Source organism: Rhodnius prolixus, unplaced genomic scaffold, assembly GCF_049639745.1.
Source record: "Rhodnius prolixus isolate KJV_2025 unplaced genomic scaffold, Rpr scaffold_6, whole genome shotgun sequence".
NCBI classification, from domain to species: Eukaryota; Metazoa; Arthropoda; class Insecta; order Hemiptera; family Reduviidae; genus Rhodnius; species Rhodnius prolixus.
In genome coordinates this window covers 24,575,724-24,593,569 of record NW_027411634.1, presented here as the reverse complement: position 1 = coordinate 24,593,569, position 17,846 = coordinate 24,575,724, and the positions used below count along the sequence as shown (strand labels likewise).

General features: G+C 32.0%; 2 protein-coding genes across 2 annotated transcripts in view; one reads left to right on the top strand and one right to left on the bottom strand.

Annotated features, from left to right (window-relative positions):
- LOC141460338 (uncharacterized) overlaps nucleotides 1–13,392 on the top strand; it is a 60,924-nt gene extending 47,532 nt beyond the window's left edge. The window contains exons 5-27 of the mRNA XM_074140245.1: nucleotides 366–508; nucleotides 1,133–1,294; nucleotides 1,374–1,548; nucleotides 2,517–2,733; nucleotides 2,813–2,968; nucleotides 3,054–3,231; nucleotides 4,742–4,913; nucleotides 4,993–5,271; nucleotides 5,355–5,527; nucleotides 5,605–5,743; nucleotides 5,839–6,101; nucleotides 6,599–6,701; nucleotides 6,774–6,844; nucleotides 8,051–8,227; nucleotides 8,317–8,526; nucleotides 8,609–8,863; nucleotides 8,950–9,110; nucleotides 9,229–9,394; nucleotides 10,800–10,921; nucleotides 11,004–11,143; nucleotides 11,386–11,532; nucleotides 11,675–11,825; nucleotides 12,638–13,392. Of these exons, the coding sequence (XP_073996346.1) occupies nucleotides 366–508; nucleotides 1,133–1,294; nucleotides 1,374–1,548; nucleotides 2,517–2,733; nucleotides 2,813–2,968; nucleotides 3,054–3,231; nucleotides 4,742–4,913; nucleotides 4,993–5,271; nucleotides 5,355–5,527; nucleotides 5,605–5,743; nucleotides 5,839–6,101; nucleotides 6,599–6,701; nucleotides 6,774–6,844; nucleotides 8,051–8,227; nucleotides 8,317–8,526; nucleotides 8,609–8,863; nucleotides 8,950–9,110; nucleotides 9,229–9,394; nucleotides 10,800–10,921; nucleotides 11,004–11,143; nucleotides 11,386–11,532; nucleotides 11,675–11,825; nucleotides 12,638–12,814 (3,937 nt within the window). The 3' untranslated portion in view covers nucleotides 12,815–13,392. The remainder of the gene's footprint in view (nucleotides 1–365; nucleotides 509–1,132; nucleotides 1,295–1,373; nucleotides 1,549–2,516; nucleotides 2,734–2,812; nucleotides 2,969–3,053; nucleotides 3,232–4,741; nucleotides 4,914–4,992; nucleotides 5,272–5,354; nucleotides 5,528–5,604; nucleotides 5,744–5,838; nucleotides 6,102–6,598; nucleotides 6,702–6,773; nucleotides 6,845–8,050; nucleotides 8,228–8,316; nucleotides 8,527–8,608; nucleotides 8,864–8,949; nucleotides 9,111–9,228; nucleotides 9,395–10,799; nucleotides 10,922–11,003; nucleotides 11,144–11,385; nucleotides 11,533–11,674; nucleotides 11,826–12,637) is intronic.
- Nucleotides 13,393–14,411: 1,019 nt separating this feature from the next.
- ATPsynE (ATP synthase, subunit E) lies at nucleotides 14,412–16,809 on the bottom strand. Its single transcript, XM_074140272.1, has 3 exons — nucleotides 16,649–16,809; nucleotides 16,181–16,337; nucleotides 14,412–14,950 (listed from the first exon to the last, which is right to left on the bottom strand). Exons 1-3 carry the CDS (start codon nucleotides 16,694–16,696, stop codon nucleotides 14,904–14,906), a joined length of 252 nt encoding a protein of 83 aa, XP_073996373.1. The 5' UTR covers nucleotides 16,697–16,809; the 3' UTR covers nucleotides 14,412–14,903.
- Between the last annotated feature and the right edge of the window lie 1,037 nt (nucleotides 16,810–17,846).

Here is a 17,846-nt window from a genome sequence, read left to right as displayed (position 1 = left end):
TCTATTTAGCAAAAATTAGCGTGACAATCTCAGAGAAACTGGTATCATCTTGTTGCACCAATTTCCTATTCTCATGATGCCCCCGATTCAGCTAAAATTTTAAATTCATGTATTGCTTGAAATTTGCTAACAGTTTTGATATATCGTAAAAATTCTAATTTATCTTCATTCCGATCTCTTTTAATGCATTTACTTATTAATTTTTTATTAATATATTAATTTGTTAAATCTATTTAGCTAAAATTAGCGTGACAATCTCAGAGAAACTGGTATCATCTTGTTGCACCAATTTCCTATTCTCATGATGCCCCCGATTCAGCTAAAATTTTAAATTCATGTATATATACAGATATACTGTTTTTTAGTCCTGAAGGTTTACCTAGTCCAAGAGCAGTTTCATTAGCTGTGCATAATCAATTGGATAGACTGCACACACATCTAGTTGCAACTATAGCGGTTTGGGCTCAATTTGTTTCAAATGATATTTCTCATACTCCGCAAATGACAGGTAAGCACTTCCAAAATATTCATTGGAGACTGATATCTATTGGCTTCCAAATAAACTAGATTACTAATTTAGGTGGTAACAAAGAAGTAAAATAGAATAGAATTTCTAATACAAAACAGCTAGAAGATCTATTATCTATAGACGCCTACATACACCAAAAGTTGTATTAATAATCATGCTGTTCGTGTTTAAGTAAAAAACCTGATTGTTAATGGAAATTGAATTTTGAAATATTTGCCAATAAGTTAAGTACCAGTAGAGGTAAAATTACAAATCATGAAAACTTGATTGTTCATCTAGGTATTAATGAGTATTAGTATTATTGATCTCTACAAATTGGTGTACTCGTAAGCCTTCAGTCGGTGTGTCATTCAGTAAGGATGCTATGATTACATCAAATAGGGTGTTGTATTCAATTTTCTTTTTCTTTTTATTTATTTTTTGAATGTTTAAAGAGTATAGTACTCATTTGTGAAATAAATAATATATTATTGGTCATGCTTCCTGTGAATAGATCTGGAAACAGAAATTTTCATTGATTATATTCTTATACTATATTCTTATAAACATTAAATTGTTTTGTGCTTTTATAATTTTAATATTTGTTTATTTATTTATTTTTAGGTTATAACGGAGAAAGACTTAAATGTTGTGGAGTGGACTTTCAAGATTTCCATCCAGAATGTTTTCCAATTAGATTACCAGAAGAAGACCCAATACATGGATCTGCCAGATGTATGGAATACACAAGATCTGCTACAGCTCCAAGAAGATCCTGCACTTTAGGTAATTAAATATGTGTTTATTATTGAACTTACATCTTACAATACATTTTGAAATTTTAATTATTCTTAATTTTCATTAGGACCAAGAGAACAAATAAACGAGGCAACTGCTTATCTTGATGCGTCCACTTTATACGGTACATCTATTAGTGAGAATGAAGCATTACGCTCTTATCAAAGTGGATTTCTTAATTTACCTAATGGTCTTCTACCACCGGATAATACTACTGATTGTAGACAGAATTCTGTCCATAGGTACGATATAAACGTTTTCTTTGTTTAACAGAAAACCATTTTACCAGAGCGCATGTTCCAAATAAAAGTTACGAGATCTAGTAAACGAAATATCAAATTGGAACTTCTTGCAATTTTTCGGTTTTATGCTGACTTCTAAGAAATAGACGTGCTATTTTTAAAAAACCACTTTTCTGAGTTCAGAAATCCTCAAATCGTTTACAGGTGAAAACTTCAGATTAAAATCTGTGCGATTATAATTTATTTATTTATTTACAGTAGATGTGGAAAGTTATTGCACCCATTACATGTGGGAGTTCGTTGTACATTATTTACAGAGTAGTACGCCTTCGACTCTGCATCTCTTCAATTCCACACTGAACACACTGAGCCCGCTGAATTACCTTCATGTTGAACAAGCGGCGAACCACTGGTGTTTTTCGTGCAATCAGCGTCACTAGTTTGTTTAGATCCTTCTTTCTACACCTGATAATCTCAATGGAATCTTGGGCTTAATATTAAGAGTACATCACTGATAGGAGGCAAGGAATGGAAACATCTCATGTCCACTTTTGTTGTTCAACTCTTTAATTCTGGCACCTTTATAGCGGCCATTGATCAGGGCTCTAAGTCTTCGAAGGGTGGAGAGAAACCTACCATCTTTAACTTATCAGCCTACTCTTGTCCTCAAATAAAAAAGGTTCAATACTAGCAGTAAGTTCGCAAGAACTGTTTTAAGAAACAAATCGTATTACTTCATCCTAACCGGTTTTGAATTTCCTTACAACTTCAGAGATTGGTATCAGATTTATAAGATAACGTGAGTTCCATATATAAAATTTCTAGCGCTTTGGACACTACCTGGGTCTTCTCTAATATCTGAAGATAGTTGAAAATCAGAAAACTGTCAGAATGAAAAACAAGAATTAACAATCTTAAAGTTTCTAACAACCAAAATTAATTTCTTTCTATTGTACTGTATTGCGCAGATGTTTCAAAAGTGGTGACAGTCGCGTTAATGAACATATTGGTTTGGCAGCTTTACAAACATTGTGGGCTCGTGAGCATAATCGCTTAGCAGAAACATTGCAGCTATTGAATCCTCATTGGCCAGATGAAGTTCTCTTCCAAGAGGCTAGAAAAATAGTTATTGCCCAAATTCAATATATTACTTATACAGAGTTCCTTCCGCTTATTTTAGGGCAAGTGAGTACATATTTACGATTTGTTTTGTTTTATTCTGTGTTTTTTTGTTTTATTTTACCATTTTTCTCTTCATGAATAGAACACAATGGATGCTAAAAAGTTACGATTAAAATCTGATGGCTATTTCACCGAATATGACATCAATAAAGATCCGAGTGTAGCAAACAGCGTTGCAGCGGCTGCACTTCATTTCTCCGTTTCGTTAATGCCAGCTAATATGAAGTTGTACAATGCTGTCAGTAATATAAGTTTTCCTACTGAATATTTAGTTAGAATATGATATGTGTTACATTTTAATGATAATAGTTCCTTTTGATTAGGAAGGCATTGAAATAGGTGAAGATTCTCTGGGTAATTCATTCTACGCACCATTTCAGTTGTATTCTAAAGATGGAATGGATATTGTTATTCAAAGTTTACTGAAAGCGCCTGCTTTAAATAATTATCAACATATAAATTCAGTGTTTACGAATCACATGTATGAGCAGCCAAATCAGGGTGAGTTCTTATTTATTCTATTGCTTCTTTAGGAGTTGCAAATGGAGCGCGAACGCTTTCTATTCTTTGTCAGATTCTGGGCTTGTTTCAAGAGCCTTCTGGATGATGATCTCCCAGATCGCATTTTTCTTAGACGTATTTTGCTCAAATTAATTAGAAATATAGCCGGAGGTACAAGTTACCTCCATCCTTGTGTTGAGAGTTGGAGCGATTATCTTCGTCTTCTTGGAGATCCCTTTTTTCTGAAGAACTTTTTATTGAAGGCAGATAAAACCCTCTATTAATCTTCTCAGTTTTTCATTGAGTACTTATTGAGATTCCAAGAACTTGAAAGTAGAAACACCAACTTTTGAAGCACCAGTTTTGCTCGACGGGGTATATCATTCATAGTATCTGGATCCTTTAAGCACACGGTCATGTTCGCTTTCCCAGCCTCTTTGTTACATAGCCAAATTTCCCGGGAACTTTTCTTTCGTTTACGCTATCAACCTTCTTCCGCAAACTTGTGGGAAAAGAAGGATATAAAGCTCCAATAACAGAGATGCGATCCATGAAATCCTTCACTTTCTTCGCTTGATGATTTCGTCCATTAGAATGCTGAGTAACAACATTCTCAGAACATCGCACTGGCGTACCGTTTCAGAGAAACGAACAATCAACGTTCGAACATATTTTCTACAGTTTGAAGTCAAAGAATTCGAATATTTCTTATATTTTTTATTTCGCAGAGAAATTCACCTCTTGCCTCATTTTACACTGTCTGAATGCTTTGTCCAGATCAATGAAACATAAATACAATTTTTTATCGAACTCGATAGTCTTCCTACTGACTTGCCACTAAGTGAAGATATTATTTTGTGTTTCTCTTGCTGGACGAAAGCACACTGAACCTCTTCTAATAGTTATTCTACTTCTTTTCTGATTTTTTATTCTAAAATTTGCCACTACATTTGTCCATAGTGAAAATTGCTAAAATTTAATTATCAGAAATCGACAGTCGAATCACCTAATCAATAACTTTAGAAGTTAGACTCTCCGTCTATTTACTGCCAACGAGCTTATTGTTAACTCCTTCAGTTTTAGAATCAGTTCAGACTCACATTGTACTTAAGACCTTATATCACACGGAAAGAATTGGTTTTTCCGTTACCAAGAATACTGTACCTTAACTAATAGTCCAAGATTTTTCCCCTGAAGTCTTTATTTGATCTAAGATTAGCTGACTTTAAGCCTAATTTAGCTGACATTTTTGATGTTCTGCACTTCTAATTCGAAACTAAATCTAAGGAAAAACAATTTTCTATCTAGCCTATTCTTTAATATTTACCAGGTTCTTATTCATGTTTGTTACTGGCTATTGGCAGAATATTTTTGCTGCAAAAAACCGTTATTGTGCAAAACAATCTTTTAGCCTAAGAATCAATCATACATTATAAGAGTATTAAAGAATATAGCTTATCAGTGGTAGAATGATAAGAAATTTAAAATTTTTCAAACGAAATAATTTCAGAGGGCGGTGGACTAGATTTAATTGCACATCTGATTCAAAGAGGAAGAGATCATGGTATTCCTGGTTATATTTATTGGAGAAAATTTTGCGGGAAATCAGAAGTAAACAAATTTGCCGACTTACGAAATGATATCTCTGAAGACACTTTAGTTTCACTTCAAACAGTTTACAAGTAAGTTTCAGATACTTATCTGCGTAAATTCCATGTTTGTGTAAAGTGCATTTTGTAATATTTTTGCCATTCCAACTAGAAATGTGACCGAAATAGATCTCCTCTCTGGTGCTCTATCTGAGCTTGTACCTGATGGTGCTACTGTTGGACCAACTTTAGCTTGCCTACTATCAAAACAATTTCATTCAATAAAAATTGGCGATCGTCACTGGTTTGAAAATGATCTATCAGATTCTAGTTTTACCAGAATTCAACTTAGAGCGATTAGAGAGGGCACATCTTTGGCTAGAATATTTTGTGACAATACCGGTGTGGGTATTGTTCAACCAAATGCATTTTTAGCTCAAGACACCTTTCTGTTAGTATAGTTTTTTTTTGTATGTTAAAGTTTATCTCAATTATGTTAAAGTATTTATAAATATAATTGCTCTCATCCTTTAGGAATGCCCCAATGGGTTGTTCTGGAGGAGCAATTAAACCTCTTGATCTCAGCCCATGGAAAGAAGAGAAAAAGATGTTCCTTTTTCCAAATAAATTGATATTAGAATCGTTAAAGAATGCTCAAAATGATGTAAGTGACTTACACAAAAGAGAGTGGTTGCTGTACACCCAGAGTGAGTTCTGATGAATTATTTAACTTGAACGTAAGATCTATTGAATAATTTATTACAGAATAGAACTTTCATTATAGATCTGATGGCTGATCCCTTATCACCAATTGGTACTGCGTTTGGGTTTAATAGGCCCAAAAGACAAGCATCGATCATAGCTAATACTTCAATAATGTTAGAATTTGCTTCTTCAAGATTGGTACGAAGTTTCTTACAAGGGTAAGTTCTGTTGTAATTTTCATTCGTCCGTGAGTTAAACTAAAAACTTTTAAATTAAATACACCTATTTAATTTCATTTAATCTTTAATTTAAGTGAATTGGAAGATTTGGAAAGCAGCACGGATGTAAATTCTTTAGTTTCTGTGTTGCCAAGAGTGGATTTAACATTAGTAGTCGATCCAGAGATAACTTCAACAACTGGCCAAGATATATTAGAATGTTTAGAGACGGCAGAGCCTTGTGATCATACAGCCAAATATAGAACCAATTCTGGGTGGTGCAATAATCTGGAAAGACCAGAATTTGGACAAAGTTTCAGACCGTTTGTTCGATTATTACCACCTGTTTATGAAGATGGTTAGTTAATTTTTATTTTTCTGAAATATTAATTCATATTTTTAGGAACGCATGCGCACATCTGATTAAAAAGAAAGCTGCAGTAAATACTAACAATATTCTCTCTTCACAATTTATTTATTTGGGTCTTACAAATTCCCTAAAAAACATAAAATTTATTCAAACACAACTTTTGGCACTTTTGCTTGATTAATTTTCTTCAAATTTTGAATTTTGCTTGCATATTGAATTCTTGTTTATATTGTAATGTAGGCCGCATTTAAATACCATTATAGTGCAGGCTTCTTTAGTAAGAATATAAATTTTACCTACAATTTATTGATCGTGTTTGTAACTTATCGTAATCAACTCAAGTGATTTCTTATACAATAAGATAAGAAAATTTGGACGTTTTGTTTGAATTTTGATTCATTCATACTTGTTAGGATTAGCTTCCGAACAGTCGTTACAATTATTTATTCAAAATAATTTGTCTAAACCTAGTTGTTTCGTTGCAGCCGTCGGAGCTCCGCGTATTCATTCTGTTACTGGTGGACACCTTCCTAGTCCAAGAATTATATCTACAAAAATTCATTCTGATACTAGTAGACCTCATACCAGGTACTACAATATACTCTAACTATAAGGTTTAAAGTATTTCAAGAAAATAACTTCTCTTTATGTATATTTCAGATACTCCTTAATGATAATGCAATTCGCTCAGATCACCGATCACGATCTCACTTTCACGCCAGTAAATAAAGGTACAATAATGCATTATTTGGTTTGATTAATCATTAAAAATAAAACTCTCTAGTTTAGTTTAGACCTAACTCTGGCTAATACCTACTTTTATAATTTTGTCTCACTTTGTTGTTAACACAACAGATACAGTTAAAGATGCCCAATTTTCTAGTAGTTTAAATTACTACGTTAAACTACCTCAACTTCGTTCGATTTGAACCCTCGTGTCGTCATCAATAAGTCTCCCAATCAGAAGGCAAGCTCAGTCAACATCTTTCAAGTTTTATAAAGAACTTTTTTGTAAAGGCAGGTTTTTTTCTCTGCATAAATTGGCTTAAATAATGTGCGAAGTTTTCATAAAGTTGACCACTTACAGTTACACCAAGGATCCTCAAGTTCAAACTTTAAACAAGTTTTTTAACGCAGAATATTATTGGCGTTATAATTGGTGCAACTTTTATCAGTTATTTTTATTTAATTGATAATTCCTAAATTGACGTAACTGTTTTTAAAGTATTTGTATATCAATTATTATAAACAAAAAATAATTCATTGGAGCGCTGTTAGGTAAATCCATCCATACCAGATTAAAATGAGCAGCAAAATTCCAGTAACAGTTTTAATTCTGACAAACAGAAATATTTGTCTGATAAAGATAAAGACTCTTTCTCGGAATCCAGCTACATTCAGGAGGTAAATTAGTAGTTATTCTCCCAACCCAAAAACTTCATAAACAGTTTAACAGAACCCCATAAGACAGAGGACATAATTTAATCACATCTACGAGCATATATTTGCCTAAGTGGAAAGAAAACTCTATTCCAGCTCCTTGGACTCACTAAGCTTTCCAATTTTTTCATCGCAACAATCCTTCTCCACCTTCTTAAACCAGACTCCACCTCATCCTGCCACCTGAGTCACGGTCTTTCTCTCCTTCAAGACAGACCACTCAACCTTCTTTTGGGAATGCTGAACTTCTCTATTTTTTCGATCAACCACGACTAGTGAATCTCTCCTAATCTTTCCTACTGTGTCCTGATCTCTGGATAGCATTTGGAAGTTGAACACCTTCTATGGGGCTGAAAAATACTTTTTACTTGCTGATATTTTTGCTCATGGTTTCAACGCAATTTTAATTTTTTTTCTCAGTAAGGTCTTCACTTCCTGTATTAAGCACCATTCTGATACTGATCATGTGCAAAAGATCTTTTTATTAATTTCTAAAGGTTTCATTGGTGAAGGAATATTGAACTGCAAAGATTGTGATTCAACGCAAACTGTACATCCTCAATGTTTTCCCATCTCAATTCCTGACAATGATCCCTACTTCCCATCAAAGGATAGCAAAGGGAAAAGACTGTGCATACCTGCTACAAGATCAATGCCAGGACAGAATACTCTAGGTAAGATTCATTTTAGATGATTATTCTTATTTTTACGTTTGTACTATATTTATTAAATAATACACAAATACTCTCGTTAATTCAAAAAGGTCCCCGAGAACAGATGAATCAACTAACTGCTTACTTAGATTTAAGTTTCATGTATGGAAGTGATAAGTGCGAAGCTTCAATTTTAAGAAGTCATTCTGGTGGTAGAATGAATACAACAAAGAATCCGTTAGGTTATGGTAAACCATTATTACCACAGACCACAGAAAATCCCGAATGTAGAGCTAAATCTGGAATTTGTTTCAATGCTGGTAAATAGAGCAAATAAAGCTTTTAATTAATTAATTAATTTATTTATACAGTAGATTTTATTAAATGTTTCAATTTGATCAGGCGATTTCCGTGCTAGCGAGCAGCCTGCTTTGGGTTCCTTGCATACATTATGGCTAAGAGAACATAACAGGATTGCTGCCACACTTTCCAGGCTGAATCCACATTGGTCTGATGAAACTATCTATCAAGAAGCCAGAAGATTATTAAGCGCAGTTTACCAACATATTACTTTTAATGAATTTCTTCCAAGAATCTTAGGTTGGGACGCAATTAGAAAGTATGATCTCACTTTATTATCGGAGGGTTATTTTAAAGGTAAGTTATAATAATTAATTAAAAAGGCAGTGGAGTGATTAAACAAAAATTTTAGTATTATTTTTCCTAAAAAAATGTTCACCTAGGTTATGATCCCACTTGTGATGTAACAGTATTCAATGAATTCTCAGCAGCTGCTTTTCGTTTTGGTCATAGCCTTTTGAGACCTAATTTTCGTCGAGCTTCTCCAGATTTCTCCATTCGTGAACCACCTGTCAGATTGAGGGATCATTTTTTCAATCCAGAGGTGAATAATTATAATTAAAATTTTAGGCTTTTTATTTCTTAACTGAGCACAAGTAAAACATTCTTAAATTTGTGCCTAAAAGTTTTCTTAAATCTTTGTAACTATTCAATTGTTCCAGATCCTTTACAAACCTGGTTTAATTAATGAAATTTTGCTTGGTTTGATTGACACACCAATGGAAACACTTGATAATTTTATTACCAAGGAGGTGACAGAACATCTGTTTGAAAATAAAAGTATTCCATTTTCTGGAATGGATCTAGTATCATTAAATATTCAGAGAGGTGAGCCTGCATTTCTATGATCATTCACTTACAACATTGCAAAGCTTTAAAAAAAAAAAATCAATTTTATTAAATTTGTCTGATTGATTAATCAGTAAGCTCTATGAAAGTTTTACAGGTGCTCGATTTGCGAAAACATTACTCGCCCGTGAACCCTAATTCCTTCAGTGCATTCTCTTTCTGTTCGCTACTCGATATTTGAGTAGGTTTGGAAGTATTTTGACGATACCCATCTATTTTCAAAATCAGCCAAAAACCTTTCTTATTCTAATTCCTGAATAAATCGTTTAGATATTAATTGCCATAGTGGGCCTCTCTCATTCCCCCAGCAACTTGATAAATATTCAGGATAACTAATAAATACCTGAAATTTGTATAAAATTACAATTTTAAAGAATTCAATGTGGGAAGTTCATATGTTTTGTTTATTTTCGTTCACATGTTCAGGCAAAAGATTGAAAAAAAATATTTAAATAAATATTTATTTTCAATATTTTGTAGAAGGGCCATTCCCTGCAAGAATCTGACGATCTGCTCATATAGATGAAATTTTGAAACTGTTAAGGTATTTAATTATGTACATCAAAGGAATTCGTTGGTGATGTTTGAAACAAAAAATAACAGTATGAGCAGAAAATATTATTTTAAATAACCTTAAAGCATGAATTTGTTGTTTGTCATAAACTATTTTCAAAATGAATATTTTAATCTAGGAAAAGAAGAATACAAATTTCTAAAAACGTTTAGTTTCTTTACAATTTCAATACCAAAATAGTACAGGTAGCGCATTCTACCAGAAAGAGTGTAAACTACATATACCTATTTAGTTACAAGTAATGCCGCTAGATAGAGCGGACATATCAATTTGCTTTTAATTGGACTGTTAGGGATTGAGATTTATATAATCATACCGTATGTTCACCTGTTTCTAAAGTAACTATAACTTACAAGTATTAGGTAGTAATATTAATTATTTTTAATTATATAATAGTACTAAAGAGTTTTAAGAGAGTTTTTACCAAGTCTTTCATAACAAATATGACTTACCTCCTAAAGAGAAGAAGTAGGATATAAACTAGAAAACATTTTAAAAAATTTAAAAGCTACTACATGTGAAATGTAATTAGTATAAGTTGATTTTTGAGTAAAAAAGCAAAGCAATATTGTCGAGTTCGGCTGGCATAGAAAAGCAGTTCGAGTTAACGCTAAGTGAGAAAAAAATAGGTGAGATGTACAAAGAGAAGTGTGACCAAATTCGAGAAAGTGTTCTTCCGTTTTTACTGTTTCAAAAAACAAACAAACAAATTCTAAAAAAAACAGTTTAAACTCTTACTATCTTATAATTTGTTTTATGGACTGCCAAATTCCATACTTAGCAAAAAGTATATCACTATTTTGTTTATAGCCCGTGATCATGGGATTCCAGCGTATATAGCATATCGCCGACTTTGTGGACTAGAGAGTCCACGTAATTTCAAAGACTTACAAGACACCACTCCGTCTGACATTACAGAAGCCATGGCTCAGGTATTTTATTTTTGGTGGTTGCTTTGTTTAACTTATATTTATTTCATACTTTGCATACTAAAATTAACATATACTTTATTAGGTGTATCAAAATATTGCCGATATAGATCTATTTCCTGGAGGTATGTCCGAACGTTCTTTGCGTGGTGGTCTTGTTGGCCCTACATTTGGTTGCATCATCGGCCAGCAGTTCAAGAAAATTAGAAAGTGTGATAGATTTTGGTAAACGAAATTTTATTTTTATTTTATTTTAGTGCCTTCTTGATTTAAGTGTTTATTAGCGCATTAAAAGTCTCAACGGCCTTTTTATTTTTCACTTCAGGTTTCGGCCAGGCTGTCGAGAGTATTCTGGTTTTTATGTGTAAATTTATTTTTAAATCAAGGAGAATAATTAAGTAAATAGTTAACCAAAAAAATGAAGAATTTATTTACTTGTTTATTAATTGAAATATAAACTTTTTTAGGTATGAAAATGGAGGTGAATTTACTCGATTTACTCCCCTTCAGTTGGCTGAAATCAGAAAAGCAAGTCTCGCTGGTTTGATGTGCAACAATTTGGACAGTGTTAACACAATACAGAGGCATGTTTTGGATCTTCCTGATCCTTTTATGTAAGTTTATAATCAATCTACACTTTAAAGGACATAATTAGCTGAATTTTCAAATGCTTGCCTATCTGGAGTTAGCAAGTAAATATTTATTCATACTTAGGGTTTTTCCCGTATGAAATCACAAGTTTATATGTTTTTACAGGAATCCCAGAGTTAGCTGTTCCTCAATAACGCAAATTGATTTAAATCAATGGCGAGAAAGAGCATCATGTAACGTCGGCTCAGTCAATATTGACCGAGGCACTACAGTCAATACATCACCGTGTGTAACATGTACCTGCACCAAAGAAGGCGTTAGTTACTCTTTCTTACTATTAGTTAGTTTTACAGAGATACAGATAGACTAGATATAATAATTCTCTTTTTTAGGAAATGTTTCTTATTTTCAGTTTAAGGAGCCAAGAAGAAACTAAAGAACCAATTAGAGATGGTATCACTTTTATATCTTACAGTTCAGTCCCTTACCCAGCGAACCACGATTAGACTCTTTCTTAAAATAAATCATGAAGTGTCTCAAACAAATGTTGCTTTTCAACACATTTTTAAATTACACCTGGATAAAACCTCATCTAAATTTTTCCACTATTTATATAAAAAATAAAATTGCCAAAATATTTTAGTTCAATATTACTTACAAATAATTAAAATAATCTATTGTTTTCTGAGGTAATACCTAAAAGGAAACAAGAAAAAGAAATTTAATTCAGAATTAAAGTAATTTAACAATATAAGAATGCTTTTTGTTGAATCAAAAAGGCATTTGTTGTATCATAATTTCATCGTAGTCTTCTAATGAGATTACTTACTTTATTTGGTGAGTCTCATTGCTTTGGTATCTATGTACGTATTATGAAACCAACGAATGGAGAGAATTAATTCGACTTTCAGTTTAAACGCCTGATATCAACCATCCTTTTCTTTTTATGAATTTTCAGAAATTGGCTCAAAGCACAAGTTTTGCCTTGAGTTTAGTTATTTTGAACTTGACTAATGTATTTTGTAGTGATGTTTCTGGAAAGAATCATTAAAAATGTTTTTGTGTTTAACAAACATTTTATAGTTTGCATTGAACCAATAATAAATATAATTTTTTTCGTTATTTTAGCCTTTGTGCCAGTCGGTAAAAGTGAAGAACTGTATATCACTCCTCCAAAACTTCAGTCCAGATGCTGTGGCCAATGATACAGTCTGCAAAGTGCAATGTTTATATGTGTTCAAAGTAGTACAGGAGTACACTCAACTTCAGTCGGCAGCAGTTTCTAGTTTAGAAGATTTTAGCTAGTACATATCAACATAATTGTCACCTTTCACATGTAGAAAGGCTGATTAAAATAATATAATTATGTTTTAAGCAAGATGTGCGAAGCGATTAATACTTCGCCATAATAACTACAGTACAAAGTCAATTGTCGCTTTTGTTCTGTGACAGAAACGTTTTTAGCTTTTGTGATGTAGGAATATTCTAAATGTAATCCTTAATTCAGGTATTTGATAACTTAAGTTTCATTAAAACGTTTTGTAAATATATAACAAAGACTATATATATAATATGTAAATTATATTTGTAATACATCAAATATTCCTTTGTAAATATCTTTAAATAATAATTTTGAAAGTAAAGCAACAAACTCCCCTTAATTTCTGTTTCACCATTACAAAAACTTGTTTGTCCTTTAATTTTCCTAAGAGAAATGATGTTTTTCCAAACCATTGTGCCATTACTTGAAAGAGAATTAACATCTGAAATTAAAACAGAGTAAAAAATGCCCACTTTTATTTAGATTTTGATATGTAAATGTTACGTTTTGTAAATATTGTGATTTATACGATTTGTAAAATAAAATGAATGTTTTATAAATATTTACTATTTAAATGTCCAGTTCAAGTTCATAATGGTAAAACAAAAACAAAAATCCAAAGGCTAGATCATGTAGGATGGATGAACCATGTCAAATCTAAAACTAAGTCCATTTACCTACCAGTGGAATGCTTCAACGTAAATTCCAACGACTTAATATGAATTTTTTTTTTGTTTTTTATTTCCTACCAACAGTACCCCTGCTGATAGGGAGTTTATTTACAATACCACATAACATGTACCACTGTTCGTACAACATGACCTAAAATGAAGTATCAGTTACTTATATGTAATGCTAAAGAATAATCTAAATTATCATTTCAGAAGTTAAACTAATTCGGTATTAACTTGTTAAATTGAACGTCGAAACCTTCGATGCAAGTCTGTTGCCCTTCTTTTAATTTCCGGTCCAGGATTCCACCACATCTCACAGCACTGATTTCAGTATTTTTTTTGTTGTAGAAGTGCCACACCTTGGCATAGCTTCAGAAGCTAATCAAACAATGAAAAACAAAACTTCTTCCACATTTTGAGCACTCCTTTGTCATATTTTAAGTTAAAAAAGCTATGAAGTGATATTAGTGAAATAAATAGTAAACCGTATCTCTTTGAAGCTGAATTTCTCTGCCGGAATAATCCGCTACTGCTTCTGATTTTGACAGCAATTTAAGTTGTTAAGTTTTGTTAAAATTAAGGAATAATTTACTTTTACAAGAATAAAATAAGTGCCAGTAAAACACTAATACTACAAAATACATCATCAACCCGCTATTCAAGAAACGAGTTAATCGGATCCTTCATAAATAAAATTTTCTTCAAATCCCCTAAAAATGTTTTCACGGGTATCAAACGATATTAAACGAAGTCGATTGAGTAAAGCTGTTACTTTTAGGGCAATTATTGCCTTGTTTTTATTAATATACGCATTACTTTAAAATGAATTTCATTTTGTACACTTCAGACTTCAGCAAGGACCTTGGTACGTCTGTCAATTATTTTTTAAAAAACATGTACTATCAAATCAACTGTAAATAAGAATATATTTTATTTAAGTATGTATTTAATAGGAGTTACTATTTTACCACAAATTTTTAGAATAGTAAGTTTAATAAAGAAACCGTTGGAATTACTCAGAAGAAAGTCGTGAAATGAATAAGTAAATAAATATTAAAAAAATGAAAACTATACATAGTTTTCCTGATGGATTTTTATTAAATCCTCATAAGACAGTTCTTCATATTTATAAAAGTTGCGTGATATTTAAATGAATTTCAACCAAAACATTAAATTCTTGTCAGGATAAAGAGGAAATTTTAATTGGAATTCAATTACACTATTTTATAAAATTAGTGATGTTCCAACGGTTTTTATGATTATATTGAAAGGTGAGATAATGAGAATGCAATTTTCTTTTTCTTTCTTTTTTTATACAAGTTGGGGAACATTTTTCATTTTATTACACAAAATTTATAACTATACAACAAAGATTGAACTATACAAATTTATGCCCAATTTACTTGCTAGTGCCAGCCAGCATCTTTGCTATGTTTTCCAATTCAGCTAAAAAACATAATTAAGGATTAATACAATATTTCTAAATGCATATTTTTTATGAGATGCTTAACATGTAGAAAAAAAAAGTAATCTGAATGCGTTTGGAGTTACCCTAAGTTAGTTATATTAATTGGCGACAAGAAAACATTTAATACTGGATACAACTTAGAAACTTCTAGTCTTTCAGAGCTTTCTTGAATTCAACACTGAACCTTCAACTTACTTTGATTTTTATTTGAGAAACTAGTGTTTTAAAAAATTTGTAAGAACAAACATATTGTCAATAATGATTGATCACACTACATAAATTATAACAATGTAATAAATGTATCATGTAGGTGTTAAAAGAGGCAAGACTTTTCTTTAGCAATGTGTCAATGGAGGAGATTCCCAATAGTTTGTAGTTTATTGAATCCAACCTGTGCACCTAATCAGAATTACAAGAGGAAATATTTTCTCTACAACTCTAGAGTAACTTTCCCACAAAGGAACTGGTTGCAAAGTCAAATTCCGAAACCAAAAGTGGTACTGAGATTTTTTACATGTCCAGAGACAGTTCATTGAATGAAATCTGAGAAGAATGCTATAAGTATGAGAATATAGTTGTTTGATGAGTCAAAGATTAAAATTGGGTACGCTAAAAATGAACAGTTTTTAAATCAATCTAAGACTTGTGCAAATTGTATTGGGTGCCATTGTAGTGTTATACACATTGTTAGGCTGAGACCTGCCAGAGACTTCAAAGGACCTGAAGTTTGGTCTTTTAACAAACAGCTTGATAATTAACTTAAATTTTCAAAATACGCCATTTTAAAAAAGTTATCGACTCCATTGAGCTACCTATTTTTTAGAACCTATCCAACAATTATGAGCTTTTCACTGAAACAAGCTATACAATCTTAAGAAGATGAAAGTGACAAAGAATTTAGAAACAGTTGTGAATATAAATACATAAATTAAGTTACAATACATATCTGCAGAACTTTAGTGCCATGAAAATGATGCGAACAAAATTCTTTAAACCAACTGGCTCTTTTAAATAAGAATTTAACTTAATAAATGCCCATAAATTAGATATCACTTCATTTTATTCAGACTAAACAATTTTTTTCATACATTTCTTCATTTAATAAAACAGAATTCCTTAATTAAATAAAGAATGGAGACTTAAAATAAGTTGGAAATAACAATAGGTTATTTCAATTAACTTTTTAACGAAACTTAATCAATAATTACCTGCAGCGTTTCTTGCTTTCTCCTCGGCAAGTTTTGCGTCACGGGCTGCTTTCTCCTTAGTTTTGACATCTTTAAGTGATAGTTCTCTGCTCGTATATCGGCTTTGCCAAAATGCCCCATAAGCAATACCCGTTAAGAGGAAACTCCAACGACAAAACTGAAGGGCAAAGTAAAATAAAGTTACTATTGTAATAATTTTATTATTACTTAATATGTGAGTTAATGGACAAATTAGTGGTTTCGTAGATTGGAAACGAAAGTACGATAGACTTAAGGAGTGAAGTTTTACAACGTAATTCTATATACAATAATTTTTATTGCTTTTATTGGAACTTTGCGAACTCCTTACTGATATTTAACTAATAAAATCTCCTTACTTTCTAAATAAAGAAGTGTAGTGATGAAAAATGAAATAGAAAAAGAACAATTTTTTTTCTTACGTTAAGAACAAAATGAAATCATACTAACTTTGATTAATGGAGAAACATTTACTGGCGGTGGAAATGCAGTTGGCATTTTATCACTATTTAAGTTACTTAAATTGTTCTAAAATAATCTAGAGGTAAGGTTGCAAGAACAGAGATCAGCTGGCGGCCACAGTTACCCTAGAGAAAATATTATAAGACCTTGATATACATATTCTCCCTATTGGAAACATATATTAAAAAAATTTCTCTAAATTTAAGAAATAGATATATCATTAGTAATAAGAAACTACTTAATATAAGTACGAAACAATAATTTTAACCAAAGTAGAACAAAAACTCTTCTTCTTAAACATTTATTAAACCGCTAAATTTAAAATTGAAATCTAATGCAATTGTCATAAGATTTTCACTTGAAAGAATTTACATTTCTCTCAGATAACTCAGAGAAACTTATAGAGATTTTATATTATAAAGTGGGAAGTATAAACAATCCCTCCCAACTAAACCTTTAAAAAAATTCCGAAGCCATCCTCATCCGCAAATCCGGCAACCTCCCTCTGTCCCTTCTAGCTACCGTCCAATTTACTTACTCAGTTCCGTCAAAACATCTCGACACAATATACAATATATTAACTACGAACATTTTGGCTTTAGACCAGGATTATCCACTGAACTTCAACTCAAACGAATAGTAGACAACGTCACAAACAACTTTCACTACAAAAAAACACACTGGAATGGTAGTGCTTGTCTTAAAAAACGCCTTTGACAGCTCTTGGCATACTGGACTTCTCTTCCGCCTAAATGAATACAACTTTCCTGTATACCTTATTAAACTCCTTCACTCATACCTCTCCAACAGAAATTCTGTCATCCACCTAAACTCTGCCTCCTCATTCTCCTATATCCAATCGTAGAAGGCGTTCCTCAAGGTCCTATCCTGTTCATCACTTAACATAAATCCTCTCCCTAAACCTCTTCATGTCAATTTTGCTTTGTATGCTGATGACGTGGATTACAAGTCATCTTGGAGAATTGACACCATCACCAACAGACTTACTCCTGCAATGGACAAACTGACTAAATAACGCACTGAGTGGAAAATTAAAATAAACCATGACAAGACTAACGCCAAATGCAGACCTTTTCTAGGCTTAACTTTGGACAGCAAACAACTCACTTTCACTACACATGTTCAGGACAAAGTGAACTCAGGTAAACTGACTATAAAACTATTA

Coding starts and splice junctions, on each gene's coding strand:
- ATPsynE (XM_074140272.1), bottom strand. CDS start 16,696: ATGCCAACTGCATTTCCACCGCCAGTAAATGTTTCTCCATTAATCAAA. Junction 16,338..16,648: donor ATGTTTCTCCATTAATCAAA/GTTAGTATGATT, acceptor TTTGCCCTTCAG/TTTTGTCGTTGGAGTTTCCT. Junction 14,951..16,180: donor GAAAGCAAGAAACGCTGCAG/GTAATTATTGAT, acceptor TATGTTTTTTAG/CTGAATTGGAAAACATAGCA.